Below are 24995 nucleotides of genomic sequence, written 5' to 3'. Positions count from 1 at the left end.
GGGAACTATGCTTCCGCAGAGGAAGGGGAGCCAGCAGGCCAGAGGTGGATGAACGCAATGCCCTCGTTTGGGTGTAGGGACTGATCAGAGCCTGAAGGTACGGAGGTGCCGTTCCCCTCACAGCTCCATAGGCAAGCACCATGGTCTTGTAACAGATGCGAGCTTCAACTGGAAGCCAGTGGAGTGTGCGGAGGAGCGGGGTGACGTGAGAGAACTTGGGAAGGTTGAACACCAGACGGGCTGCGGCATTCTGGATGAGTTGTAGGGGTTTAATGGCACAGGCAGGGAGCCCAGCCAACAGCGAGTTGCAGTAATCCAGACGGGAGATGACAAGTGCCTGGATTAGGACCTGTGCCGCTTCCTGTGTAAGGCAGGGTCGTACTCTCCGAATGTTGTAGAGCATGAACCTACAGGATCGGGTCACCGCCTTGATGTTAGCGGAGAACGACAGGGTGTTGTCCAGGGTCACGCCAAGGCTCTTCGCACTCTGGGAGGAGGACACAATGGAGTTGTCAACCGTGATGGCGAGATCATGGAACGGGCAGTCCTTCCCCGGGAGGAAGAGCAGCTCCGTCTTGCCAAGGTTCAGCTTGAGGTGGTGATCCGTCATCCATACTGATATGTCTGCCAGACATGCAGAGATGCGATTCGCCACCTGGTTATCAGAAGGGGGAAAGGAGAAGATTAGTTGTGTATCGTCAGCGTAGCAATGATAGGAGAGGCCATGTGAGGATATGACAGAGCCAAGTGACTTGGTGTATAGCGAGAATAGGAAAGGGCCTAGAACTGAGCCCTGGGGGACACCAGTGGTGAGAGCACGTGGTGCGGAGACAGCTTCTCGCCACGCCACTTGGTAGGAGCGACCGGTCAGGTAGGACGCAATCCAAGAGTGAGCCGCGCCGGAGATGCCCAGCTCGGAGAGGGTGGAGAGGAGGATCTGATGGTTCACAGTATCAAAGGCAGCAGACAGGTCTAGAAGGACAAGAGCAGAGGAGAGAGAGTTAGCTTTAGCAGTGCGGAGAGCCTCCGTGACACAGAGAAGAGCAGTCTCAGTTGAATGACCAGTCTTGAAACCTGACTGGTTTGGATCAAGAAGGTCATTCTGAGAGAGATAGCAAGAGAGTTGGCTAAAGACGGCACGCTCAATAGTTTTGGAAAGAAAAGAAAGAAGGGATACTGGTCTGTAGTTGTTGACATCAGAGGGATCGAGTGTTGGTTTTTTGAGAAGGGGTGCAACTCTCGCTCTCTTGAAGACGGAAGGGACATAGCCTGCGGTCAAGGATGAGTTGATCAGCGAGGTGAGATAGGGGAGAAGGTCACCGGAGATGGTCTGGAGAAGAGAGGAGGGGATAGGGTCAAGCGGGCAGGTTGTTGGGCGGCCTGCAGTCACAAGTCGCAAGATTTTATCTGGAGAGAGAGGGGAGAAAGAAGTCAAAGCATAGGGTAGGGCAGTGTGAGCAGGACCAGCAGTGTCATTAGTCTTAACAAACGAGGATCGGATGTCGTCAACCTTTTTTTCAAAGTGGTTGACGAAGTCATCCACAGAGAGGGAGGAGGGGGGGGGGGGGGGGGGGGCAAAGAGCAGGGAGGAGAATGTGGCAAAGAGCTTCCTAGGGTTAGAGGCAGATGCTTGGAATTTAGAGTGGTAGAAAGTGGCCTTAGCAGCAGAAACAGATGAAGAAAATGTAGAGAGGAGGGAGTGAAAAGATGCCAGGTCCGCAGGGAGCCTGCTAAGGGGACAGGACAACTTCACCGCATCAAAGGGACGATGGACGGGGCCATGTACCGTCAAATCTTAGGTGAGAACCTCCTTCCCTGAGCCAGGGCATTGAAAATGGGTCGTGGATGGGTATTCCAGCATGACAATGATCCAAAACACACGGCCAAGGCAACAAAGGAGTGGCTGAAAAAGAAGCACATTAAGGTCCTGGAGTGGCCTAGCCAGTCTCCAGACCATAATCCCATAGAAAATCTGTGGAGGGAGCTGAAGGTTCGAGTTGCCAAACGTCAGGCTCGAAACCTTAATGACTTGAAGAAGATCTGCAAAGAGGAGTGGGACAAAATCCCTCCTGAGATGTGTGCAAACCTGGTGGCCAACTACAAGAAACATCTGACCTCTGTGATTGCCAACAAGGGTTTTGCCACCAAGTACTAAGTCATGTTTTTGCAGAGGGGTCAAATACTTATTTCCCTCATTAAAATGCAAAACAATTAATAACATTTTTGACATGCGTTTTTCTGGATTTTTTGGTTGTTGTTATTCTGTCTCTCACTGTTCAAATAAACCTACCATTAAAATTATAGACTGATCATGTCTTTGTCAGTGGGCAAACGTACAAAATCAGCAGGGGATCAAATACTTTTTTCCCTCACTGTATATATGTAAGTGTGTGTGTGTGTGTGTGTGCGTGTGCAAGTAAGTGTGTGTGAGTGAATGTGTGTGTGTGTGTGTGTGTGTGTGTGTGTGTGTGTGTGTGTGTGTGTGTGTGTGTGTGTGTGTGAGTCTGAGCTTGTGTTTATGCCTGCATTTGTCTGTCTGCATATGTGTGTACCACAGGAGGTTGGTGACACCTTAATTGGGGAGTATGGGCTTGTGGTAATGTCTGGAGCGGAATCATGTGTTTGATGCCATTCCATTCGCACCGTTCCAGCCATTATTATGAGCGGTCCTCCCCACACCAGCCTCCATTGGTGTGTACATGCCTTTATCTATTAACAGAGAAAGATTAAGCACAATCATTACAATTGAAAAACACATCCTGTAAATCAATGTATAACATTAATGAAGAAGTCAACATATATTTTTTAAATCATATGCCTACAACAAAAACATGATTTTGTTCTTAATTTGTTCTTTAGAAGGGTTCCTCCCTCCCTTTTGAAATATGTTCAGAACAACAATCCAGTCCTCTAATACAACCACTGTCATTTCCTCTGATACAACCACCCAGTCCTACAACACAGCCATTATCATTTCCTCTGATTCCTACAACTCTCCTCAGAGCACTCATGCCTCTCCAGAAGGATATCCTCAGAGCAGTCTGGACAGATGACAGGTAAGATCTTGGTGCATATCTAAATCTGCAATTGCTACATCCATTGTTGGACTTTTAAATTAATTATATGTACCCATTGATTCTTGAAGAATATAACTTATAAATGCCTCATGAGCTTAGTTGAACTGTTGTACCCTATCAGAACCCAAAATATAAACTTGTTTTACTTAAATGTTTGTAAACAAAGGAAATGTAAACAAACACTATATAACATCAAAACATTGTAAAACATGGTGTTGATATCATGGATGATCAGTCCCTGCATCCATAGTTCTGTCTATGAATTTGAAAATAGTTACATTTCTTCAGCCCCAACCCTCAGATTTTTACAGAAACAGGGGCGGTGAGGCCGCTTAGTTATTGTTTCACCTGCTGATTGCCACTTTAAAGGTATATTTAATTATATTATATAGTATATTAGCACCCTTGCACTTTTCTTAAATAATTCCCTATTTCTTCTTAAATGCCCAGTGCAGTCGAAAACATGATTTTCAGGTGCCTTTTGGTAAACTCCAAGTGGGCTGTCATGTGCCTTTTACTGAGGAGTGGCTTCCGTCTGCCCACTCTACCATAAAGGCCTGATTGGTGGAATGCTGCAGAGATGGTTGTCCTTCTGGAAGGTTCTCCCATCTCCACAGAGCAACTCTGGAGCTCTGTCAGAGTGACCATCGGGTTCTTGGTCACCTCTCTGACCAAGGACCTTCTCCCCCGACTGCTCAGTTTGTCCGGGTGGCCAGCTCTAGGAATAGTCCTGGTGGTTCCAAAACGTATTCCATTTAAGAATGATGGAGGCCACTGTGTTCTTGGGGGACTTCAATGCTGCAGAAATGTTTTGGTACCCTTCCCCAGATCTGTGCCTCGACTCAATCCTGTCTCTGAGCTCTACGGACAATTCCTTCGACCTCATGGCTTGGTTTTTGCTCTGACATGCACTGTCAATTGTGGGACCTTTATATAGACAGGTGTGTGCCTTTCCAAATCATATCCAATCAATTGAATTTACCACAGGTGGAATCCAATGAAGTTGTAGGAACATCTCAAGGATGATCAATGAAAAAGGGATGCACCTGAGCTCAGTTTTCGAGTCTCATACAAAGGGTCTGAATACTTATGTAAATAAGGTATTTCTGATTCTTGGTTTTAATACACTTGCAAAAAATTCAAAAAAAACTGTTTTCGCTTTGTCATTATTGGGTATTGTGTGTAGATTGATGTAGATTTTTTTTATTTAATCAATTTTAGAATATGGCTGTAACGTAACAAAATGTGGACAAAGTCAAGGTCTGAATACTTTCCGAATGCACTGTAAATATTAGGACGAGCAATGTCGGAGTGGCATTGACTAAAATACAGTAGAATAGAATACAGTATATACATATGAGATGAGTAAAGCAGTAAAACATTATTAAAGTGACTAGTGTTCCATTATTAAAGTGGCCAATGATTACATGTCTATGTATATAGGGCAGGGTTGAGTAACCGGGTGGTAGGGTAACCGGGTGGTAGGGTAACCGGGAGGTAGGGTAACCAGGTGGAAGGCGGCTAGTGATGGCTATTTAACAGTCCAATGGCCTTGAGATAGAAGCTGGTTTTCAGTCTCTCGGTCCCAGCTTTGATGCACCTGTACTGACCTCGCCTTCTGGATGATTGCGGGGTGAACAGGCCGTGGCTTGGGTGGTTGATGTCCTTGATGATCTTTTGGGCCTTCCTGTGACATCGGGTTCTGTAGGTGTCCTGGTGGGCGGGCAGTGTACCCCCGGTGATGCGTTGGGCCGACCAATAAGCATAATGGCACAAACCAACCTCTGCTGGGCTGTGTTCAGGAGTATGCAATTCAATAGATATGCATTCACGTAGAACAGACATCACACTCTTTCATGAAGAATAATAAATAATGTCAGCTCTATTCATCACAATGTCATCTCTGTCAAGCCAGAACAAGTGTCTGAGAAAAGGAATTATTCAAAAGTGTCATGCTATTTCAAAATGTATTCCACAGGTCTCAAGATGACTCCACTCCACAGAAGGTAAAAGTCCACCATAACAAAAACCACATCTAGGTAGCTGGGCGTGCCTTTTTTGTCCATTGTTAAGACACTAGTTGTCCATATACATGTCTATTTGTGTCATTTCTTTGGTCCTGTGAGAATAAATTGTTGTGTCCGAGACAAAGTTGGTTGGCTATGAGTCACATCGGCCATTACATCAGGAGGGGGGTGTCAACACGTGTATAGTGGACCAGTGCTTGTCCTCTATGTACTCGTAACACACTCCTCACCCCTCCTCCCACGCCATGTTGGTTCGTCCTGTTGACATGTCTCTGTCTCTGAAGAACAGATGGCTTTACACATAAATCCTATTAGCAACTTTCTGCTGATGGTGAACCATTGAGTCAAAGGCTCCTCACTCTCTTTATTAACCTCCATTGCATTGAATTGCCTCTTTTTGTCTTCCTTTTTTACTAAGAACGTTTTTGGTAAAGAGGAGTTTGAGGTTTATTAGAGCCGAAGTCACTGGCCACACAATGTCTGCAGAGAAGGTAACGTTATAGAAACTGTGTTTTGAAGAGCTTTTGTTGTTGAAAGGATGCAAGAGAGAAGGAATAATGGTGATGGTTCTTATGAACTTAGAAAAAAAATTTATGTAGCATTTTGATTCAGATATACTGTCATGGTGTTTAGATGAATAAAGATGAACTACTTAAGGTTATTGCCCTCTAGATCGTTAGACAATTCAATGGATAGAAGACCAGTTTACCAGTAATCAGATTATTTCAACAGAATGCTGCTGTGGTATTGTTACAGTTGTAAAGTGTCTGATTTCCCCCAGCCTGGCCTGTCGTGCATTGTAGCGCTGGTTATGTAGAATTAGCCACTGGGTTGTGTGGAGGCTCTGGGATAAATGTGCTGTAATGTGGGAAAGACTTGGGGGGTTAGGGGGTTCTATGTTGACTGTCATTCATGAAACAACCAATCATGTCTCTCCTCCTATTTTATGGACATACTACCCAGATTTATTTAAGAAAGAGTGTTGTTAATGGACTGTGGTTGTCATTGGTTATCATGTCATGGTGAAAAACCGACAGGTGGTAAGATGAGAGTGGATCAATTGCCTCTTGCTTCTCTGCCCCACTGGCAGAGGCCTCGTGTCCATTAATACTGAGGGGGAAGGATTTACCCATCTGAAGGATACAAAAATATGAAATATATTGTTTCTTTAACATATTGATGCAGTTGATGCAATGAATTTGGTCATCGGTTTTCCCCCCTCGAAATTGCATGACGGCTTTGTCTATAGGCTGCCATTACTCAAGTGACAGCTTGTCTGAGGTGAGGACAGAAATAGAGCCACATCTTAATGGGATTACTGTGGACATCCATCGCTACACTTCGTCAGTCAGTGTTCAAATGACCAGCAGGATCACAGCACCTGACATCCTTCTTATTCTCGTGTCTAGGGATGCTGTAGTGTGTTGTGGTGTTTTGTAGTGTGTTGTGGTGTGTTGTGGTATGCTGTGGTGTGTTGTGGTGTGTTGTTATGTGGTGTGGTGTGGTGTGGTGTGGTGTGTTGTGGTGTGTTGTTGTGGTGTGTTGTGTTGTGGTGTGTTGTGGTGTGTTGAAAGGGATTTCTGGGAGGTTGGTTGACATAATACCAGAGCAAGGCTCATATAGTGGGACAACTGTCTGGTTACTGTGGGACATGGGACTGATTGGGAGAGAAGCTGTATGTACTTGTGTTTGAATAGAGTTGGGTTGTCCAGTGCACTTCCAACTGCAATGAGAAGAAAACATCTGCCCAATTTCAATAACATTTGCATTGATTTAAAGGTCCAGAACCATTCCTCTCAATACTCGTTTTCCCGAGCAGCCTTCTGTAGTTGATATAACTGTTTATTACTGTAAATCTCTAAAGCACTATTACTACAACCAGTATACAACTACATAACCTCTGTAACACTGGATGTGACGGAACATGTTTACGTGACTGAGGCAGCTGACTGTGATTCTCTCAGTCCTGACCAGTTTGTTTGGTCACTGTGTCATTAGAACAGGTTACATAAAATGGATTATCTAGAATATTCTAATGATTACTATCTGTTCCAAATGAAAACCTTAATGAATTTATCAGTATTTCCTTTTTGAAAGCAAATCGGTTTTAAGAGAATGTCTTGAAACTCTGTACTAAGAAAATATGCATTTTTGGATAATCAAGTGTACTGTATTTATAGTAATGTGATTTTAAATGTACAGTGTTTGATTTGTTTCTGTCTCCATACCTTTCTGCTTGCACTTTCCACTGTCTTTTGAATGGTAAGTCACTAAAATCCTCATGCTCCTACTCACACATTTCCAGTGATGGGAAAAAAGTACCCAATTGTCATACTTAAGTAAAAAATACCTTAATAGAAAATGACTCAAGTAAAAGTGAAAGTCACACAGTAAAATACTACTTGAGTAAAAGTCTAAAAGTATTTGGTTTTAAATATACTTAAGTATCAAAAGTAAAAATAATTTCAAATTCCTTATATCAGAGGTGGCCACTGATTGTCTGAATACCCGTGGTTGGAGTTGTCAACAAAGCAGCATGACAGAAATAGTTTTTGAACTACCGGTAGTTTCCTTGAGAAGATATATACAGAAAAGCGATCTGTGCATTTGAACAACAGCCTTCACTTTTGCATGTAGAAAAACGAATGACACACATGAATGACACACCGAATGACTGCACAGGCTGCCACTATTTTGAACAGATTAGATTATACTATTTAGAACAAGGAGTCAGCTCACGAAAGAACGAGTGCTCCAGGGAGAATGCAACAAGCATGCACATGCAATAAGTGAAAACACATTATCTAACTGGGGATAGCTAGCTAACATAATGTTACAAATCATGATGCGCTAGCCAGTTAACTTTCATTCTGAAATAACATCATATTTCTGAGTTAGTCAGATATTACTTTAGAAATAATTGAAATTGGCATGGGAGCTAACTAGCTAGCAAGCCACCTGCTAGCTATAGCTAGCTAGTTGCTTATCAAAGGTAGATAGCTTACGGGTTAATTTTACAAAATAATCAACCACTATATTTCTAAATGTTTCTCAAAGTTACTCTAGCTGGCTAATTCATTTGATCATGCGTTGTGATACACCCAGTTTTATGCTGTTTTAATCCGCACAACATGTCACCCAGTCATCTACAGCAGAACCTTATAAACAACATCAGGGGGGAACAATAACATTGGCCATGCTTTTTGTCCTACCAGATCCGCAAGGAGAAGGTTCTAGCTAGTGTATCCCTCTGTCCTTCGACTCTTGTTGGATGTAATTGTCTGGTTTATCAGATCCCAGGCTCCTATGACTGTTATGATTATTTATTTACAAGTTAATTACAATTAGCTTTTTGATTTAGCGCCATCTGTACCTGATAGAGCAGATCTTGTCTCACATGCGGAAGTAAAATGTCTGGCTGCGATGGACTCATTGGGGAAGGGATACTAGAGCAGATCCAGAAGTTCTGACTGAACGGACACTCATTTGAGCGCCCCAGGATGGTCCATTTACTTTGTGCTGTTCTAGTTTATGCTATCAAATCCTGCGGTTTCATTGGGGCAGTTTCCCCTCATAGCAAATAGCTGGCAAAACAGTCGAAGCAATGTTCGCATGACCTATGCGCCCACGGAGCTGGGAGTCACTGGGGGGCAGTGTAGTAAGTAACTGAACAGCTTGTTTTGAACAATATATTTTTGAAACAGGAAATTGTACGAATTAACCATACTTTTATGAGCATTTAAAACAGTACAATTAAATAGATTTTTTTTTTTTACCAATCACAAGTGGGGCACCACCCCTAATGCCCTCATGGGCGAGCAGCCACTGCCTTATATTAAGCAAACCAGACGGCACCATGTATGCCGTAAAAAGTACATTATTTTCTTTAGGAATGTAGTGGAGTAAAAGTAAGAGTTGTCTAACATATAAATAGTAAAAGTACAGACAACCCAAAAAACTACTTAAGTAGTACGTTAAAGTATTTTTACTTAAGTACCTTACACCTCTGCACAGTTCCCATTGACATAAATGCATGGTTCATACAAAAGGCAGAGTAATGCATGTACAGTGCCTTCAGAAAGTATTCACACCCCTTGACCCTTTCCACATCATGTTGTGTTACAGCCTGAATTTAAAATTGATTACATTGAGATTGTTTGTCACTGGCCTACACACAATATCCCATAATGTCAGAGTGGAATTATGTTTTTCACATTTTTTCTAAATCAATAAAAAATGAAAAGCTGAAATGTCTTGAGTCAATAAGTATTCAACCCCTTTGTTATGGCAAGCCTAAAGTTCAGGAGTAAAAATGTGCTTAACAAGTCGCATAATAAGTTGCATGGACTCACTCTGTGTGCAATAGTGTTTAACATGATTTTTGAATGACTACCTCATCTCTGTACTCCACACATACAATTATCTGTAAGGTCCCTCAGTTGAGCACTGAATTTCAAACACAGATTCAACCACAAAGACCAGGGAGGTTGTCCAATGCCTCGCAAAGAAGGGCACCTATTGGTAGATTGTGGGAAAAAAAGCTTACATTTAATATCCCTTGGAGCATGCTGAAGTTATTAATTACACTTTGGATGGTGTATCAATGTATCACCCAGATTTCACCATGAGGCCAATGGTGACTTCAAAACAGTTACAGAGTTTAATGGCTGTGATAGGATTGATCAACAACATTGTAGTTATTCCACAATACTAACCTAATTGAGAGAGTGAAAAGAAGGAACCCTGTATAGAATAAAAATATTCCAAAACATGCATCCTGTTTGCAACAAGGCACTAAAGTAATACTGCACAAAATTTGGCAAAGCAATTTTGTTGTCCTGATTACAAAGCGTTAGGTTTGGGGCAAATCCAATACAACACATTACAGTATCACTCTCCAAATTTTCAAGCGTAGTGGTGGCTGCATCATGTTATGGGTATGTTTGTAATCGTTAAGGACTGGGGAGTTTTTCAGGATAAAAAATTAACGGAATGGAGCTAAGCACAGGCAAAATCTTAGAGGAGAACCTGGTTTAGTCTGCTGTCCTCCAGACACTTGGAGATGAATTCACCTTTTAGAAGGACAAGAACTGAAAACACAAGGCCAAATCCATACTGGAGTTGCTTACCAAGAAGACAGGGAATGTTCCTGAGTGGCCAAGTTACAGTTTTAACTTAAATCAACTTGAAAATCTATCGCAAGACCTGAAATTGGTTGTCTAGCAATGATCAACAACCGATTTGACAGAGCTTGAAGATTTGTTTTTAGACTAATGTGCAAATGTTACACAATCAAGGTGTAGAAAGCACTTTGAGACTTACCCAGAAAGACTCACAGCTGTAATCACTGCCAAAGGTTATTCTACAAAGTGTTGATTCATGGGTGTGAATACTTATGTAAATTAGATATTTCTGTATTTCATTTTCAATATATTTGCTAAATTTTCTCAAAACATGTTTTCCTTTTTTTCATTATGGGCTATTGTGTGTAGGTGGGTGTGAAAAAAACATATATTCAATCCATTTTGAATTCAGGCTGTAACACAACAAAATGTGGAATAACTCAAGAGGTATGAATACTTTCTGAAGGCACTGTAGATCTCAAATTAGGATTTTGTCCTTACTTCATATCTGTGTCATCTGTCTCTGGTGTCTGACCCTCTCTCCTCTCCTCGTCTCATCTCTGACTCTTCTTCCTGTAGATAATGCTTTCTAGAAGCCAAAGAAGAAGAAGGCAGAGACAGCGAGCGCAGCCACCAACGGTGCCGATGCAAAGCCCAAAAAGAGCAAGAGCAAGAAGAGTGATGACCTGTCTGGAGAGGAGAGTCCTGCCGTTCAAAGTACAGACTGTTCTGCACAGTTCAGATGACATATCTTCCAATGAGATACATGCAAATTATTGTGTAAAAGTTCACCAACATTTTGGCAGCAAACAGACTGTCTGAGAACCCAGATGAAGTCATCTTGCTGCCAAAATGTTGATTCTTAAATGAATCATTTTTTATCTGAGATAGTGTGCCGCTTCAAAATGTAATGAATGAATATATCCATCACTCAAAACATATACATTTCTTCGGAGGTCATCCCTCTCTCAATCTTCTTAACGATGTTGTTTATTTTCATTATTTTTGTCAAATAGATGGAAAAAAGGTAAAGAAAAAGAAAGCAGATGAAGAAAAAACTGAAAAAGAAAAAGGGAAAGAAAAAGAGAAAGCCAAAGATGAGCCAAAGAAGAAAACTAAAAGCGTGCCAAAGAAAAAGAAAGGTAAGCAGTCAGAAACATAACTGAGATTATGCTCAAGGTGAACTGCATGTTACAGCATCAAAACGTCTGTAAAACCCAATAAAAATGTACTCTTCTTTTCTGCCCAAGGTTCAGATACAGAAGATGACGACGATGATGATGAGGAAGAGAATCCACAGAAGAAGACAAAGAAAAAGATCACAAAGGAAGGTTCTGAAAAAGATGGCAAGGAGAAGAAATCCAAAGCTAAAGGTGGGCAGATGTATAGGAAAGCAATTTTCTTAAAGGTGTTAGTAGACAACAAGAATAAGACCTGCTTTAAGAGGATTAGGTAGGATATTTAAGTGTAATGTTGAGTGAAAGGAAACACTAGTCCTGCACACGAGGTGGAAGGCCACAGCCTTATGCTGTCATCACCTAACAAGCTGTTGCAGATTAGACAACAAGACAGTGTGCAAAACATACAAAAACATATAAACAAGTTTCACGGCCTCCCGAGTGACGCAGCGGTCTAAGGCACTGCAGTGCTTGAGGCGTCACTGCAGATCCGGGTTAGATCCCGGGCTGTGTCGCAGCCGTCCGCGACCGGGAGACCCATGAGGCGACGCATAATTTGGCTGGCCGGCCGGGATGTCCTTGTCCCATCGCACTCTAGCGACTCCTGTGGCGGGCCGGGCGCATGCACGCTAAGACGGTCACCAGTTGTATGGTGTTTCCTCCGACACATTGGTGCGGCTGGCTTCCTGGTTAAGCGAGCAGTGTGTCAAGTAGCAGTGCGGCTTGGCAGTGTCGTGTTTCGGAGGACGTATGGCTCTCGACCTTCGCCTCTCCCGAGTCCGTACGGTAGTTGCAGTGATGGGACAAGACTGTAACTACCAAATGTATATCACGAAATTGGGGAGAAAAAGGGGTTAAATGTTTTTTTAAAGTAAAAAAACATTATTTATTTTTGAAACATAACACTGGTAACGAAATAGTATTTTCGTCACACATCTTTTTTCAGATGACAAAGAGTCTGACAAAAAATCGAAGAAAGACACCAAGAAAAAGGAACCAGCTTCTCTGTTCTCTGTAAATGGAGATAAGGATAAGTCAGACTCCAAGAGCAAGAAGAAAGGTACAGTAAGCGTTAACACTATAGCTTTAAGTATTCATTTTAAACTGCTGCAATTTTAGGGATAATGATCGACTTTGTGGTTGAAAATCTCTAACCCCATCGTCATGTATGATTTGTGTCTAAACATCAGAAGTCTCACACCCCTTTTGCAAGAGCACACACTGCAGTGTTACAGTACCATTGGAAAAACACTGTAGGTACACCGTAATATGATCATAACCTGAAGTGTATTCTCTTAAACCAGCAGCCAAATCGGATAGTGAAGACAGCGAACCAGAAACCAAGTCCAGCAAATCAAAATCAAAGAAGAAGGAGAACGCCAACCCAGCATCCATGTTCTCAGCAGGGGGAGACAAGGACAAGGACAAGGACAAGGACAAGGACAAGGACAAGGACAAGGACAAGGACAAGAAGAAGAAGAAGAAAGGCAAGTGTTTTAAGTTATAATTAAATACAGCTCTGTTGTTTGACTGTCTTCCTGCTGGTCAGTGAAGGAAAGTTGTCTGATATTTCCCTAATGTTCTATTTCCTATCAGCCAAAGCATCAGACAGCGATGATTCTGACCCAGAGGCAGAAAAAGGAAAAAAGAAAAAGGGAAAAGGGAAGAAGAAAAAGGTTTGTGTCTGTTTAGTTAGCTAGGTCACAGTCTGTTTAGTTAGCTAGGTCACAGTCTGTTTAGTTAGCTAGGTCACAGTCTGTTTAATTAGCTAGGTCACAGTCTGTTTAGTTAGCTAGGTCACAGTCTGTTTAGTTAGCTAGGTCACAGTCTGTTTAGTTAGCTAGGTCACAGTCTGTTTAGTTAGCTAGGTCACAGTCTGTTTAGGTAGCTAGGTCACTGTCTGTTTAGTTAGCTAGGTCACAGTCTGTTTAGTTAGCTAGGTCACAGTCTGTTTAGTTAGCTAGGTCACAGTCTGTTTAGTTAGCTAGGTCACAGTCTTGACACAGTGATGGCGGGGTGGGGTATACAATTCTGCAATCCTCTGACCTAAAAGGTCCCCAAATGAACATTGGTTAGAGATGCTGATAAGCTGATAACCATATTTTTTCTTGTCCCACATCCAGGAGGAGAGGCCTCCGTCCCCGGACATTGAGTTTGACAGCCTGGAGGAGTTTGTTCTGCAGCCAGCCCAGCAGGGGGTGACGGTCAAATGCAAGGTGACCCGGGACCAGAGGGGCTTGGACAAAGGCCTATACCCCACATACTATCTCCACCTGGACAATGAAAAGAAGGTGAGGCACTCCCAGAGGACAGGTTTAGGGGTTTTATTGTCATTTTGAAACCAATCCGAGATGGAGCCAACGTGAGCATAAAACCAAGTCGTGGACTTCAAATCAAATTAAATTGTATTGGCCACATGCGCCGAATACAACAGGTGCAGACATTACAGTGAAATGCTTACTTACAGCCCTTAACCAACAGTGCATTTATTTTAATAAAACAGTAGAATAAAACAAAAAAGTGTTGAGAAAAAAAGCAGAAGTAAAATAAAATAACAGTAGGGAGGCTATATATACAGGGGGTACCGGTGCAGAGTCAATGTGCGGGGGCACCGGCTAGTTGAGGTAGTTGAAGTAATATGTACATGTGGGTAGAGTTAAAGTGACTATGCATAAATAATTAACAGAGTAGCAGCAGCGTAAAAATATGGGGTGGGGGGGTAGCCATGATTAGCTGTTTAGGAGTCTTATGGCTTGGGGGTAGAAGCTGTTGAGAAGTCTTTTGGACCTAGACTTGGCACTCCGGTACCGCTTGCCGTGCGGTAGCAGAGAGAACAGTCTATGACTAGGGTGGCTGGAGTCTTTGACAATTTTGAGGGCCTTCCTCTGACACCGCCTGGTATAGAGGTCCTGGATGGCAGGAAGCTTGGCCCCAGTGATGTACTGGGCCGTACGCACTACGCTCTGTAGTGCCTTACGGTCGGAGGCCAAGCAGTTGCCATACCAGGCGGTGATGCAACCAGTCAGGATGCTCTCGATGGTGCAGCTGTAGAATTTTTTGAGGATCTGAGGACCCATGCCAAATCTTTTCAGTCTCCTGAGGGGGAATAGGCTTTGTCGTGCCCTCTTCATGACTGTGTTGGTGTGTTTGGACCATGATAGTTCGTTGGTGATGTGGACACCAAGGAATTTGAAGCTCTCAACCTGTTCCACTACAGCCCCGTCGATGAGAATGGGGGCGTGCTCAGTCCTCTTTTTTTTCCTGTAGTCCACAATCATTACATTTACATTTTTACATTTTTGTCATTTAGCAGACGCTCTTATCCAGAGCGACTTACAGTTAGTGAGTGCATACATTTGTATTTTTCATACTGGCCCCCCGTGGGAATCGAACCCACAACCCTGGCGTTACAAATGCCATGCTCTACCAACTGAGCTACATCCCTGCTGGCCATTCCCTCCCCTACCCTGGACGACGCTGGGCCAATTGTGCGCCGCCCCATGGGTCTCCCGGTCACGGCCGGCTACGACAGAGCCTGGATTTGAACCAGGAGCTCTAGTGACACAGCTAGCACTGCGATGCAGTGCCTTAGACCACTGCGCCACTCGGGAGATGGTCTCCTTTGTCTTGGTCACGTTGAGGGAGAGGTTGTTATCCTGGCACCACATGGCCATGTCTCTGACCTCCTCCCTATAGGCTGTCTCATCGTTGTCGGTGATCAGGCCTACCACTGTTGTGTCGTCTGCAAACTTAATGATGGTGTTGGAGTCGTGCCTGGCCATGCAGTCATGGGTGAACAGGGAGTACAGGAGGGGACTGAGCACGCACCCCTGAGGGGCCCCTGTGTTGAGGATCAGTGTGGCAGATGTGTTGTTACCTACCCTTACCACCTGGGGGTGGCCTGTCAGGAAGTCCAGGATCCAGTTGCAGAGGGAGGTGTTTAGTCCCAGGATCCTTAGCTTAGTGATGAGCTTTGAGGGCACTATGGTGTTGAATGCTGAGCTGTAGTCAATGAATAGCATTCTCACGTAGGTGTTCCTCTTGTCCATGTGGGAAAGGGCAGTGTGGAGTGCAATAGAGATTGCACCATCTGTGGATCTGTTGGGGCGGTATGCAAATTGGAGTGGGTCTAGGGTTTCTGGGATAATGGTGTTGATGTGAGCCATGACCAGCCTTTCAAAGCACTTCATGGCTACAGACGTCAGTGCTACTGGTCGGTAGTCATTTAGGCAGGTTATCTTAGAGTCCTTGGGCACGGGGACTATAGTGGTCTGTTTGAAACATGTTGGTATTACAGACTCAGTCAGGGACATGTTGAAAATGTCAGTGAAGACACTTGCCAGTTGGTCAGCACATGCTCGGAGTACACATCCTGGTAATCCGTCTGGCCCTGTGGCCTTGTGAATGTTGACCTGCTTAAAAGTCTTACTCACATCGGCTACGGAGAGCGTGATCACATAGTCATCCGGAACAGCTGGTGCTCTCATGCATGCTTCAGTGTTGCTTGCCTCGAAGCGAGCATAGAAGTGGTTTAGCTCGTCTGGAAGTCTTGTGTCACTGGGCAGCTCGCGGCTGTGCTTCCCTTTGTAGTCTGTAATAGTTTTCAAGCCCTGCCACATCCGACGAGCGTCAGAGCCGGTGTAGTACGATTCAATCTTAGTCCTGTATTGACTCTTTGCCTGTTTGATGGTTCGTCGGAGGGCATAGCGGGATTTCTTATAAGCGTCCGGGTTAGAGTCCCGCTCCTTGAAAGCGGCAGCTCTACCCTTTAGCTCAGTGCGGATGTTGCCTGTAATCCATGGCTTCTGGTTGGGGTATGTACGTACGGTCTCTGTGGGGATGACATCATCGATGCACTTATTGATGAAGCCAGTGATTGATGTGGTGTACTCCTCAATGCTATCTGAAGAATCCCGGAACATGTTCCAGTCTGTGCTAGCAAAACAGTCCTGTAGCTTAGCATCTGCATCATCTGACCACTTTTTTATTAACCGAGTCACTGGTGCTTCCTGCTTTAGTTTTTGCTTATACGCAGGAATCAGGAGGATAGAGTTATGGTCAGATTTGCCAAATGGAGGGCGAGGGAGAGCTTTGTATGCGTCTCTGTGTGTGGAGTAAAGGTGGTCTAGAGTTTTTTTTCCTCTGGTTGCACATTTCACATGCTGGTAGAAATTAGGTAGAACTGATTTAAGTTTCCCTGCATTAAAGTCCCCGGCCACTAGGAGCGCTGCCTCTGGATGAGCGTTTTCCTGTTGACTTATGGCCTTATACAGCTCATTCAGTTCAATCTTAATGCCAGCATTGGTTTGTGGTGGTAAATAGACAGCTATGAAAAATATAGATGAAAACTCTCTTGGTAAATAGTGTGGTCTACAGCTTATCATAAGATACTCTACCTCAGGCGAGCAAAACCTCGAGACTTCCTTAGTATTTGATTTTGTGCACCAGCTGTTGTTTACAAATATACACAGACCGCCACCCCTTGTCTTACCGGAGTCAGCCGTTCTATCCTGCCGATGTAGCGTATAGCCCGCTAGTTGTATGTTGTCCATGTCGTCGTTCAGCCACGACTCGGTGAAACATAAGATATTACAGTTTTTAATGTCCCGTTGGTAGGATAACCGTAATCTTAAATCATCCAATTTATTCTCAAATGATTGAAGATTGGCTAATAGGATTGATGGGAGCGGCAGTTTACTCGCTCGCCGTCGGATCCTTACAAGGCACCCCGACCTACGTCCACGATATCTCCGTCTCTTCCTCATGCGAATGACGGGGATTTGGGCTTTGTCGGGTGTCTGTAGGATATCCTTCGTTGGCTGCCTCGTTGAAGAAAAAATCTTCGTCCAATACGAGGTGAGTAATCGCTGTCCTGATATCCAGAAGCTCTTTTTGGTTATAAGAGACGATGGCAGAAACATTATGTACAAAATAAATTACAAATAACGCGGAAAAACACACATAATAGTACAATTGGTTAGAGGGCTGTAAAACGGCAGCCTTCTTCTCCGGCGCCATTATTATTAAGGCTAGATAACAGACTTGTGATACAGTGGTGACTAAAATGTAAATGTAAATGTATGATATGTATTTCAGGAATCATTGTCCAGGGGATTAATTATGTGTTTTTACAGGTCTTTCTACTGGCTGGGAGAAAACGAAAGAAAAGCACAACCTCCAATTACCTGATCTCCATAGACCCCACAGACTTGTCAAGGGGTGGAGAAAATTTCATTGGAAAGTTGAGGTATGCTGTAATATACACTACCGTTCAAAAGTTTGGGGTCACTTAGAAATGTCCTTGTTTTCGAAAGAAAAGCATTTTTTTTGTCCATTCAAATAACATCAAATTGATCAGAAATACATTGTAGACATTGTTAATGTTAATGCCTATTGTAGATGGAAACGGCAGATTTTTTATGGAACATCTACATAGGCGTACAGAGGCCCATTATCAGCAACCATCAGTCCTGTGTTCCAATGGCACGTTGTGTTTGCTAATCCAAGTTTATCATTTTAAAAGGCTAATTGATCATTAGAAAACCATTTTGCAATTATGTTAGCACAGCTGAAAACTGATGTGCTGACCTTCTAGGCAGAGTTGCAAAGAAAAAGTCCAGTGTCTGTGTTATTTTGCCCATCTTAATCTTTGATTTATATTGGCCAGTCTGAGATATGGCTTTTTCTTTGCAACTCTGAAGGTCAGCATCCCGGAGTCACCTCTTCACTGTTGACGTTGAGACTGGTGTTTTGCGGGTACTATTTAATGAAGCTGCCAGTTGAGGACCTGTGAGGCGTCTGTTTCTCAAACTAGACACTCTAATGTATTTGTCCTCTTGCTCAGTTGTGCACCGGGGCCTCCCACTCCTCTTTCTATTCTGGTTAGAGCCAGTTTGCGCTGTTCTGTGAAGGGAGTAGTACACAGCATTGTACGAGATCTTCAGTTTCTTGGCAATTTCTCGCATGGAATAGCCTTCATTTCTCAGAACAAGAATAGACTGACGAGTTTCAGAAGTTATTTGTTTCTGGCCATTTTGAGCCTGTAATCGAACCCACAATTGCTGATGCTCCAGATACACAACTAGTCTCAAGAAGGCCAGTTTTATTGCTTCTTTAATCAGCACAACAGTTTTCAGCTGTGCTAACATAATTGCAAAAGGCTTTTCTAATGATCAATTAGCCTTTTAAAATGATAAACTTGGATTAGCAAACACAACGTGCCATTGGAACACAGGACTGATGGTTGCTGATAATGGGCCTCTGTACGCCTATGTAGATATTCCATTAAAAATCAGCCGTTTCCAGCTACAATAGCCATTTACAACATTAACAATGTCTACACTGTATTTCTGATTAATTTGATGTTATTTTAATGGACAAAAAATTGCTTTTCTTTCAAAAACAAGGACATTTCTAAGTGACCCCAAACTTTTGAACAGTAGTGTACATTCATAGATCAAACTGTAACAATTCCATAAAACATGTTTTATTGCAACTGTAATCATGCATTTCATAAGCTCATTTAATTAATGGAGTGATTCTTTACACTCCATAGGTCCAACTACTTGGGCACTAAGTTCACAGTGTTTGATAATGCACTGCACCCAGACAGAGCTCTACCAGACATGTCCAACGCTCGCCAAGAATTAGCAGCCATTATTTACGTAAGGCTTTTGAAATGTACATTGAAGAACCATTTATAAAAGTTTTCCCAAAGGGTTCATAAGTATTTTATAAACTGCTGATTATTTTGGTATAGTTAAGCCATTAAATACATTTTTTAAATGGGTTATAAATGGTTTGTAAAGGGGCTATAAGTATACTGAACAAAAATATAAACGCAACATGCAACCATTTCAAAGATTTTACTGAGTTACAGTTCATATTAGGTAATCAGTAAATTGAAATAAATTCATTAGGCCCTAATCTATGGATTTAACATGACTGGGAATACAGATATGCATCTGTTGGTCACAGATACCTTTAAAGAAAGATAGGGGCATGGATCAGAAAACCAGTCAGTATCTGGCGTGACCACCATTTGCCCCCTGCAGTGAATTGGAACACGCTGTAGTACACATCGATCCAGAGCATCCCAAACATGCTCAATTGGTGATATGTCTGGTGAGTATGCAGGCCATGGAAGAAATGGGACATTTTCAGCTTCCAGGAATTGGGTACAGATCCTTGCAACATGGGGCCATGCATTATCATGCTGAAACAGGAGCTGATGGCGGCAGATAAATGGCACAACAATGGGCCTCAGGATTCCGTCACGGTATCTCTGTGCACTCAAATTGCCATTGATAAAATACAATTGGGTTCGTTGTCCGTAGCTTATGCCTGCCTATACCATAACCCCACCGCCACCATGGGGCACTCTGTTCACAATGTTGACGTCAGCAAACTGCTCGCCCACACAACGCCATACATGTGGTCTGCAGTTGTGAGGCCGGTTGGACATACTGCCAAATTCTTTGGAGGCGGCTTATGGTAGAGAAATAAACATTACATTCTCTGGCAACAGCTCTGGTGAACATTCCATGAGCCAGCATGCCAATTGCATGCTCCTTCAAAACTTGAGACATCTGTGGCATTGTGTTGTGTGGCAAAACTGGCCTTTTATTGTCCCCAGCACAAGGTGCACCTGTGTAATATTCATGCTGTTTAATCAGCTTCTTGGAATGCCACACCTGTCAGGTGGATGGATTATCTTGGTAAATGAGAAATACTCACTAATATGGAGGTAAACAAATGTGTTCACAAAATTAGAGAGAAATAAGCTTTTTGTGCATATGGAAAATTTCGGGGATCTTTTATTTCAGCTCATGAAACATGGGACCAACACTTTACACGTTGCATTTATATTTTTGCACAATGTACATTGCTTTGCAAAAGTATCCATCCCCCTTGGCGTTTTTTCCTATTTTGTTGCATTACAACCTGCAATTTAAATTGATTTTTGTTTGGATTTCATGTAATGGACATACACAAAATAGTCCAAATTGGTGAAATGAAAAAAATAACTTGTTTCAAAAAATTCTAAGAAATAAATTACGGAAAAGTGGTGCGTGCATATGTATTCACCCCCTTTGCTATGAAGCCCCTAAATAAGATCTGGTGCAACCAAGTACCTTCAGAAGTCACATAATTAGTTAAATAAAGTCCACCTGTGTGCAATCTAAGTGTCACATGATCTCAGTATATATACACCTGTTCTTAAAGGCCCCAGAGTCTGCAACACCACTAAGCAAGGGAAACTACAAAGCAAGCGGCACCATGAAGACCAAGGAGCTCTCCAAACAGGTCAGGGACAAAGTTGTGGAGAGGTACCGATTAGGGTTGGGTTATCCAAAAATATCTGAAACTTTGAACATCCCACGGAGCAGCATTAAATCCATTATTACAAAATTGAAAGAATATGGCACCACAACAAACCTGCCAAGAGAGGGCCGCCCACCAAAAATCACGGACCAGGCAAGGAGGACATTAATCAGAGAAAGAAAGAAAAAAATAAGCAAACACGTTTGGTGTTTGCCAAAAGGCATGTGGGAGACTCCCCAAACATATGGAAGAAGGTACTCTGGTCAGATGATACTAAAATTGAGCTTTTTGGCCATCAAGGAAAACGCTATGTCTGGCGCAAACCCAACACCTCTCGTCACCCCGAGAACACCATGTTTTTCATCGGCAGGGACTGGGAAACTGGTCAGAATTGAAGGAATGATGGCACTAAATACTGGGGCATTCTTGAGGGAAACCTGTTTCAGTCTTCCAGAGATTTGAGACTGGGAAGGCAGTTCACCTTCCAGCAGGACAATGACCCTAAGCATACTGCTAAAGCAACACTCGAGTGGTTTAATTGAAAACATTTAAATGTATTGGAATGGCCTAGTCAAAGCCCAGACCTCAATCCAATTGAGAATCTGTGGTATGACTTAAAGATTGCTGTACACCAGCGGAACCCATCCAACTTGAAGGAGCTGGAACAGTCTTGCCTTGAAGAATGGGCAAAAATCCCAGTGGCTAGATGTGCCAAGCTTAAATAGAAATACCCCAAGAGACTTGCAGCTGTAATTGCTGCAAAAGGTGGCTCTACAAAGTATTGACTTGGGGGTGGGGGGGGGGGTGAATAGTTATTCACGCTAATGTTTTCTGTTTAAAAAAAAATCTTATTTCTTGTTTGTTTCACAATAGAAAATATGTTGCATCTTCAAAGTGGTAGGCATGTTATTTAAATCAAATGATACAACCCCCCAAAAAATCCATTTTAATTCCAGGTTGTAAGGCAACAAAATAGGAAAAATACCAAGGGGCGTGAATACTTTCGCAAGCCACTGTAGTTCATAGACTGTTCATTATTAGATTGTTATTACAAAATGTTATTTTAAATTGATCTATGATGGAACCCAACTTCCCTAAAAATGTAATTCCTAATTCCGCTTCTTATCTCTCTGACCTTTGGGTATAGGAAACGAATGTCTTGGGAATGAAGGGTCCCAGAAGGTTGACCGTTATCATCCCAGGGATGGGCAAGGACAGTGAACGAGTACCCCTCCGACCTCGCAGTGTAAGAAAACCGTTGTTATACAGATGTCATTCTGTCTGAGTTATTGATTAGGACCGAACAACACCCCTCTTCATTAAAGACCTTTGTCATGATTTCATCTTTGTAGGATAAGTCGCTCTGGATAAGAGCGTCTGCTAAATGATATAAATGTAAATGTAAATGTAGGAGGTTACATGCTGTGTAGGCTACATACAGTATAGTACAGTGTATCTGATGATTTGCTTTTACCACAATATTCCTCATTGTCCATATTGTTATTGTGACCAGCTGGGTCGTCCCACCAATTCGGTACCTTTTGAGATGTGTAACTTGGTAAAACAATTACTTGATTTCACCTAATTGTAACATTCTGTCATAAAGAGCACATGTTCAACTTCATAAAAAAACAAATTTTCCCATCTCAAGATTTTAAATACAAATGTGACTATAGTATGTGTTAAATAAAGTCAAAGGGTTGACCGTACAGAGTTGATTATTTACATTTAGCAGATGCTCTTATCCAGAGCAATTACGGTTAAGTGCCTTGCTCAAGGGCACATCGACAGATTTTTCACCTAGTCGGCTCGGGGATTAGAACCAGTGACCTTTCGTTTACTGGCACACGCTCTTAACCACTAAGCTACCTGCCGCTACCTAGTTATATCATCTTAAATCAGCCATAAATCCCCTTGTGACATGGAGAATGGAAGCTTGTTGTGTGCAAAAGGGAGTGGCAATTGCAAGCTTCACAATGATTTATTTTTTTACATTCTAGCCTGTCTATCTATGGGTAACAGGGTTGACGTGTTATGCTCGACCCGCTCAGTTTTCCACCACTAAACACCAGAAAATGGCCAAAAAGAGTACAACCAGCTCACCTGCTTTTACTCTATGATTTGACTATTAAATGTTAAATGTTTCTTTTTTTTAAATATATTTCAAAAGGAAGTTTGACCTTATTAAAACGAGAGCTCAGTTCACATAACAGGGTTGACCTTAAAATGAGGGACAGGCGTAAATATATCACTAATCACATGAAATAAATAATCTTCAGAAATGACTTTGTCAAAGCAACAAAAAAAATCAGAATTTTGTAGTCTATATTAAACGACACTTCATTGAATATAACAGGCTTTTAAATTTCTATATTTGTGCCAAATTTCTACTTAAAATATTAATGGGAGGCAAAGGCACTTATTTTGTGGAATGACCCAGCTAATGTTGCTGCATTTCTTCAACCCCCATTTCTTCAGGACAACGATGGTTTACTGATGAAGTTCCAGAATAGAAAGTTGGACAATCTGATCGAACTCCACAACAAGACCCCCACGTGGAATGAGGAGACGGCGTCCCATGTGCTGAACTTCAACGGCAGGGTCACACAGGCCTCCATCAAGAACTTTCAGATCGTCCACAGCAAGGATTGTGAGAAGAGATTCAAACCAAAAATTCTCATTCGCAATCATTACATTACTTACATATTGTTAATTTCTAGTACATATCATAAACAATACAGGTGGACAAAAGTCTAAGAATAAAACAAGTTGAATAAGGTTGAATAAAGTCACAAAACTCCCAAATACAGTATACTTTCTGGGAGTTTTTAGCTAAAGTGTAATTTGCCATTTTCCTGTCAAAAATGTAAATGTTAACTGTTTTTTGTTTGTGTGTGTTTAAAATATTCTATTTATTCTGTTCCAGTGGACTATATTGTGATGCAGTTTGGACGAGTAGCAGACGATGCCTTCACTCTGGACTATAGCTACCCCATGTGTGCAGTGCAGGCCTTTGCCATCGCTCTATCAAGCTTCGATGGCAAAATAACCTGTGAATAAGAGGAAACCATATAGGCTCTGGTGCTTCCTCAAGCTGCTGCAACTCCTTATTGGCATACTACAGATGCCCACTACCAGAAAGAAGAATATCCTTCACCATTCCTCAACATCAGTGCAAGGTACATAGAAGCATTTCATAACACATGGACTGCCTCAGGGATTGTTTTGTTTGTTTGTGTCTCATTGCAATGATAATCATGAGCTGACGGATGTGAGTGGATGCTGATGCTTCATGCAAGTCTGAGCAGCGGAGCTTTGGTGTGCTTTGGCATTACACCATTTCAGTGTTGGGGGATGAAAGTGACATCTGAAGAGTGAGAGCCTATCTTCCACCTACATCAATGATTTTATAGCATAGTACATGTCCAATTTTCATTCATTCTGTTGCTTTTAATTTGGAATGCAAATCCAGTAATGTGTAATCTATTGGTTAAAAATAAACTGTGTCTACGTGTGTCTAATTCATTTCAAAATATGTCAAAGTATATTTATTTAGTACTACTTGTTATTATTATTTTTAGGGTTATGTTTGTTTCCATGCATTATTTCCAGATTATGAAATTGACTTCATTTTACAAATTAGAGGTTTCATTGTGAACAGTTAAAAGGCAGAGGTATGAGGCAATATGCTTTTATCATGTGACTGTGGACAGTCACATGTGTTTCTCTAATCATCTTATTTGCTGTTCTCATTCCACTCAAGCCACAATGTTGTTGTTGTTCTGATACCTGCTTTTTTAAGTTCTATGTTCTCTCTTAGGCTAGATTCTGTCTTTGTATGAATCATGTGGACAAGAGCCTTATATTGACAGATATTGACAAATATATGGCACTGATGTGGACCATTGTTGTTTTGATAAGGATAGTTAATGTATGTTCCAAAGGTAAACAATGCATTTCAGTCTCTTGTCAACTTCTCTTGAATGAAAGTCAAAGTGCCGGCTTGAAGATAACATGCTCAAATAATAATGAATGAATTAATCTGCAAATAAAGTATTACATGTTTCAAACGAATTCTTACAGGAGAAGTGTATTGTTGTATACAGTAAAACCCCAAATATCATGCTGTATAGTTTACTGTGCATTTGACACAGTACTATAGTAGTCTTAACTTTATTGCTAATTGGCAACTCAATTCTCACTGGGAACCTGCATTGATTCAACCTCTTGCTTTTGAATGACAATATTTGTTACTAATGATTTTTA

The 24995-nt window shown here is 42.2% G+C and overlaps 1 protein-coding gene across 1 annotated transcript; it reads left to right on the top strand.

Annotated features, from left to right (window-relative positions):
* Nucleotides 1-5580: 5580 nt before the first annotated feature.
* LOC311137998 (tubby-related protein 1-like) lies at nt 5581-23789 on the top strand (the record flags this gene model as incomplete). The annotated part of the gene is made up of 13 exons (XM_084172644.1): nt 5581-5595; nt 10821-10944; nt 11244-11369; nt 11478-11600; nt 12352-12465; nt 12710-12892; nt 13002-13081; nt 13529-13696; nt 17540-17652; nt 18961-19069; nt 21877-21975; nt 23208-23379; nt 23656-23789. 13 exons carry the CDS (start codon nt 5581-5583, stop codon nt 23787-23789), a joined length of 1560 nt encoding a protein of 519 aa, XP_084028770.1.
* Nucleotides 23790-24995: the final 1206 nt, after the last annotated feature.

Source organism: Coregonus lavaretus, assembly GCF_964263955.1.
Source record: "Coregonus lavaretus genome assembly, chromosome: 12".
In the NCBI taxonomy this organism is placed as follows: Eukaryota; Metazoa; Chordata; class Actinopteri; order Salmoniformes; family Salmonidae; genus Coregonus; species Coregonus lavaretus.
The sequence above is the reverse complement of the archived record's forward strand: the minus strand, read 5'-3'. Positions and strand labels throughout refer to the sequence as shown.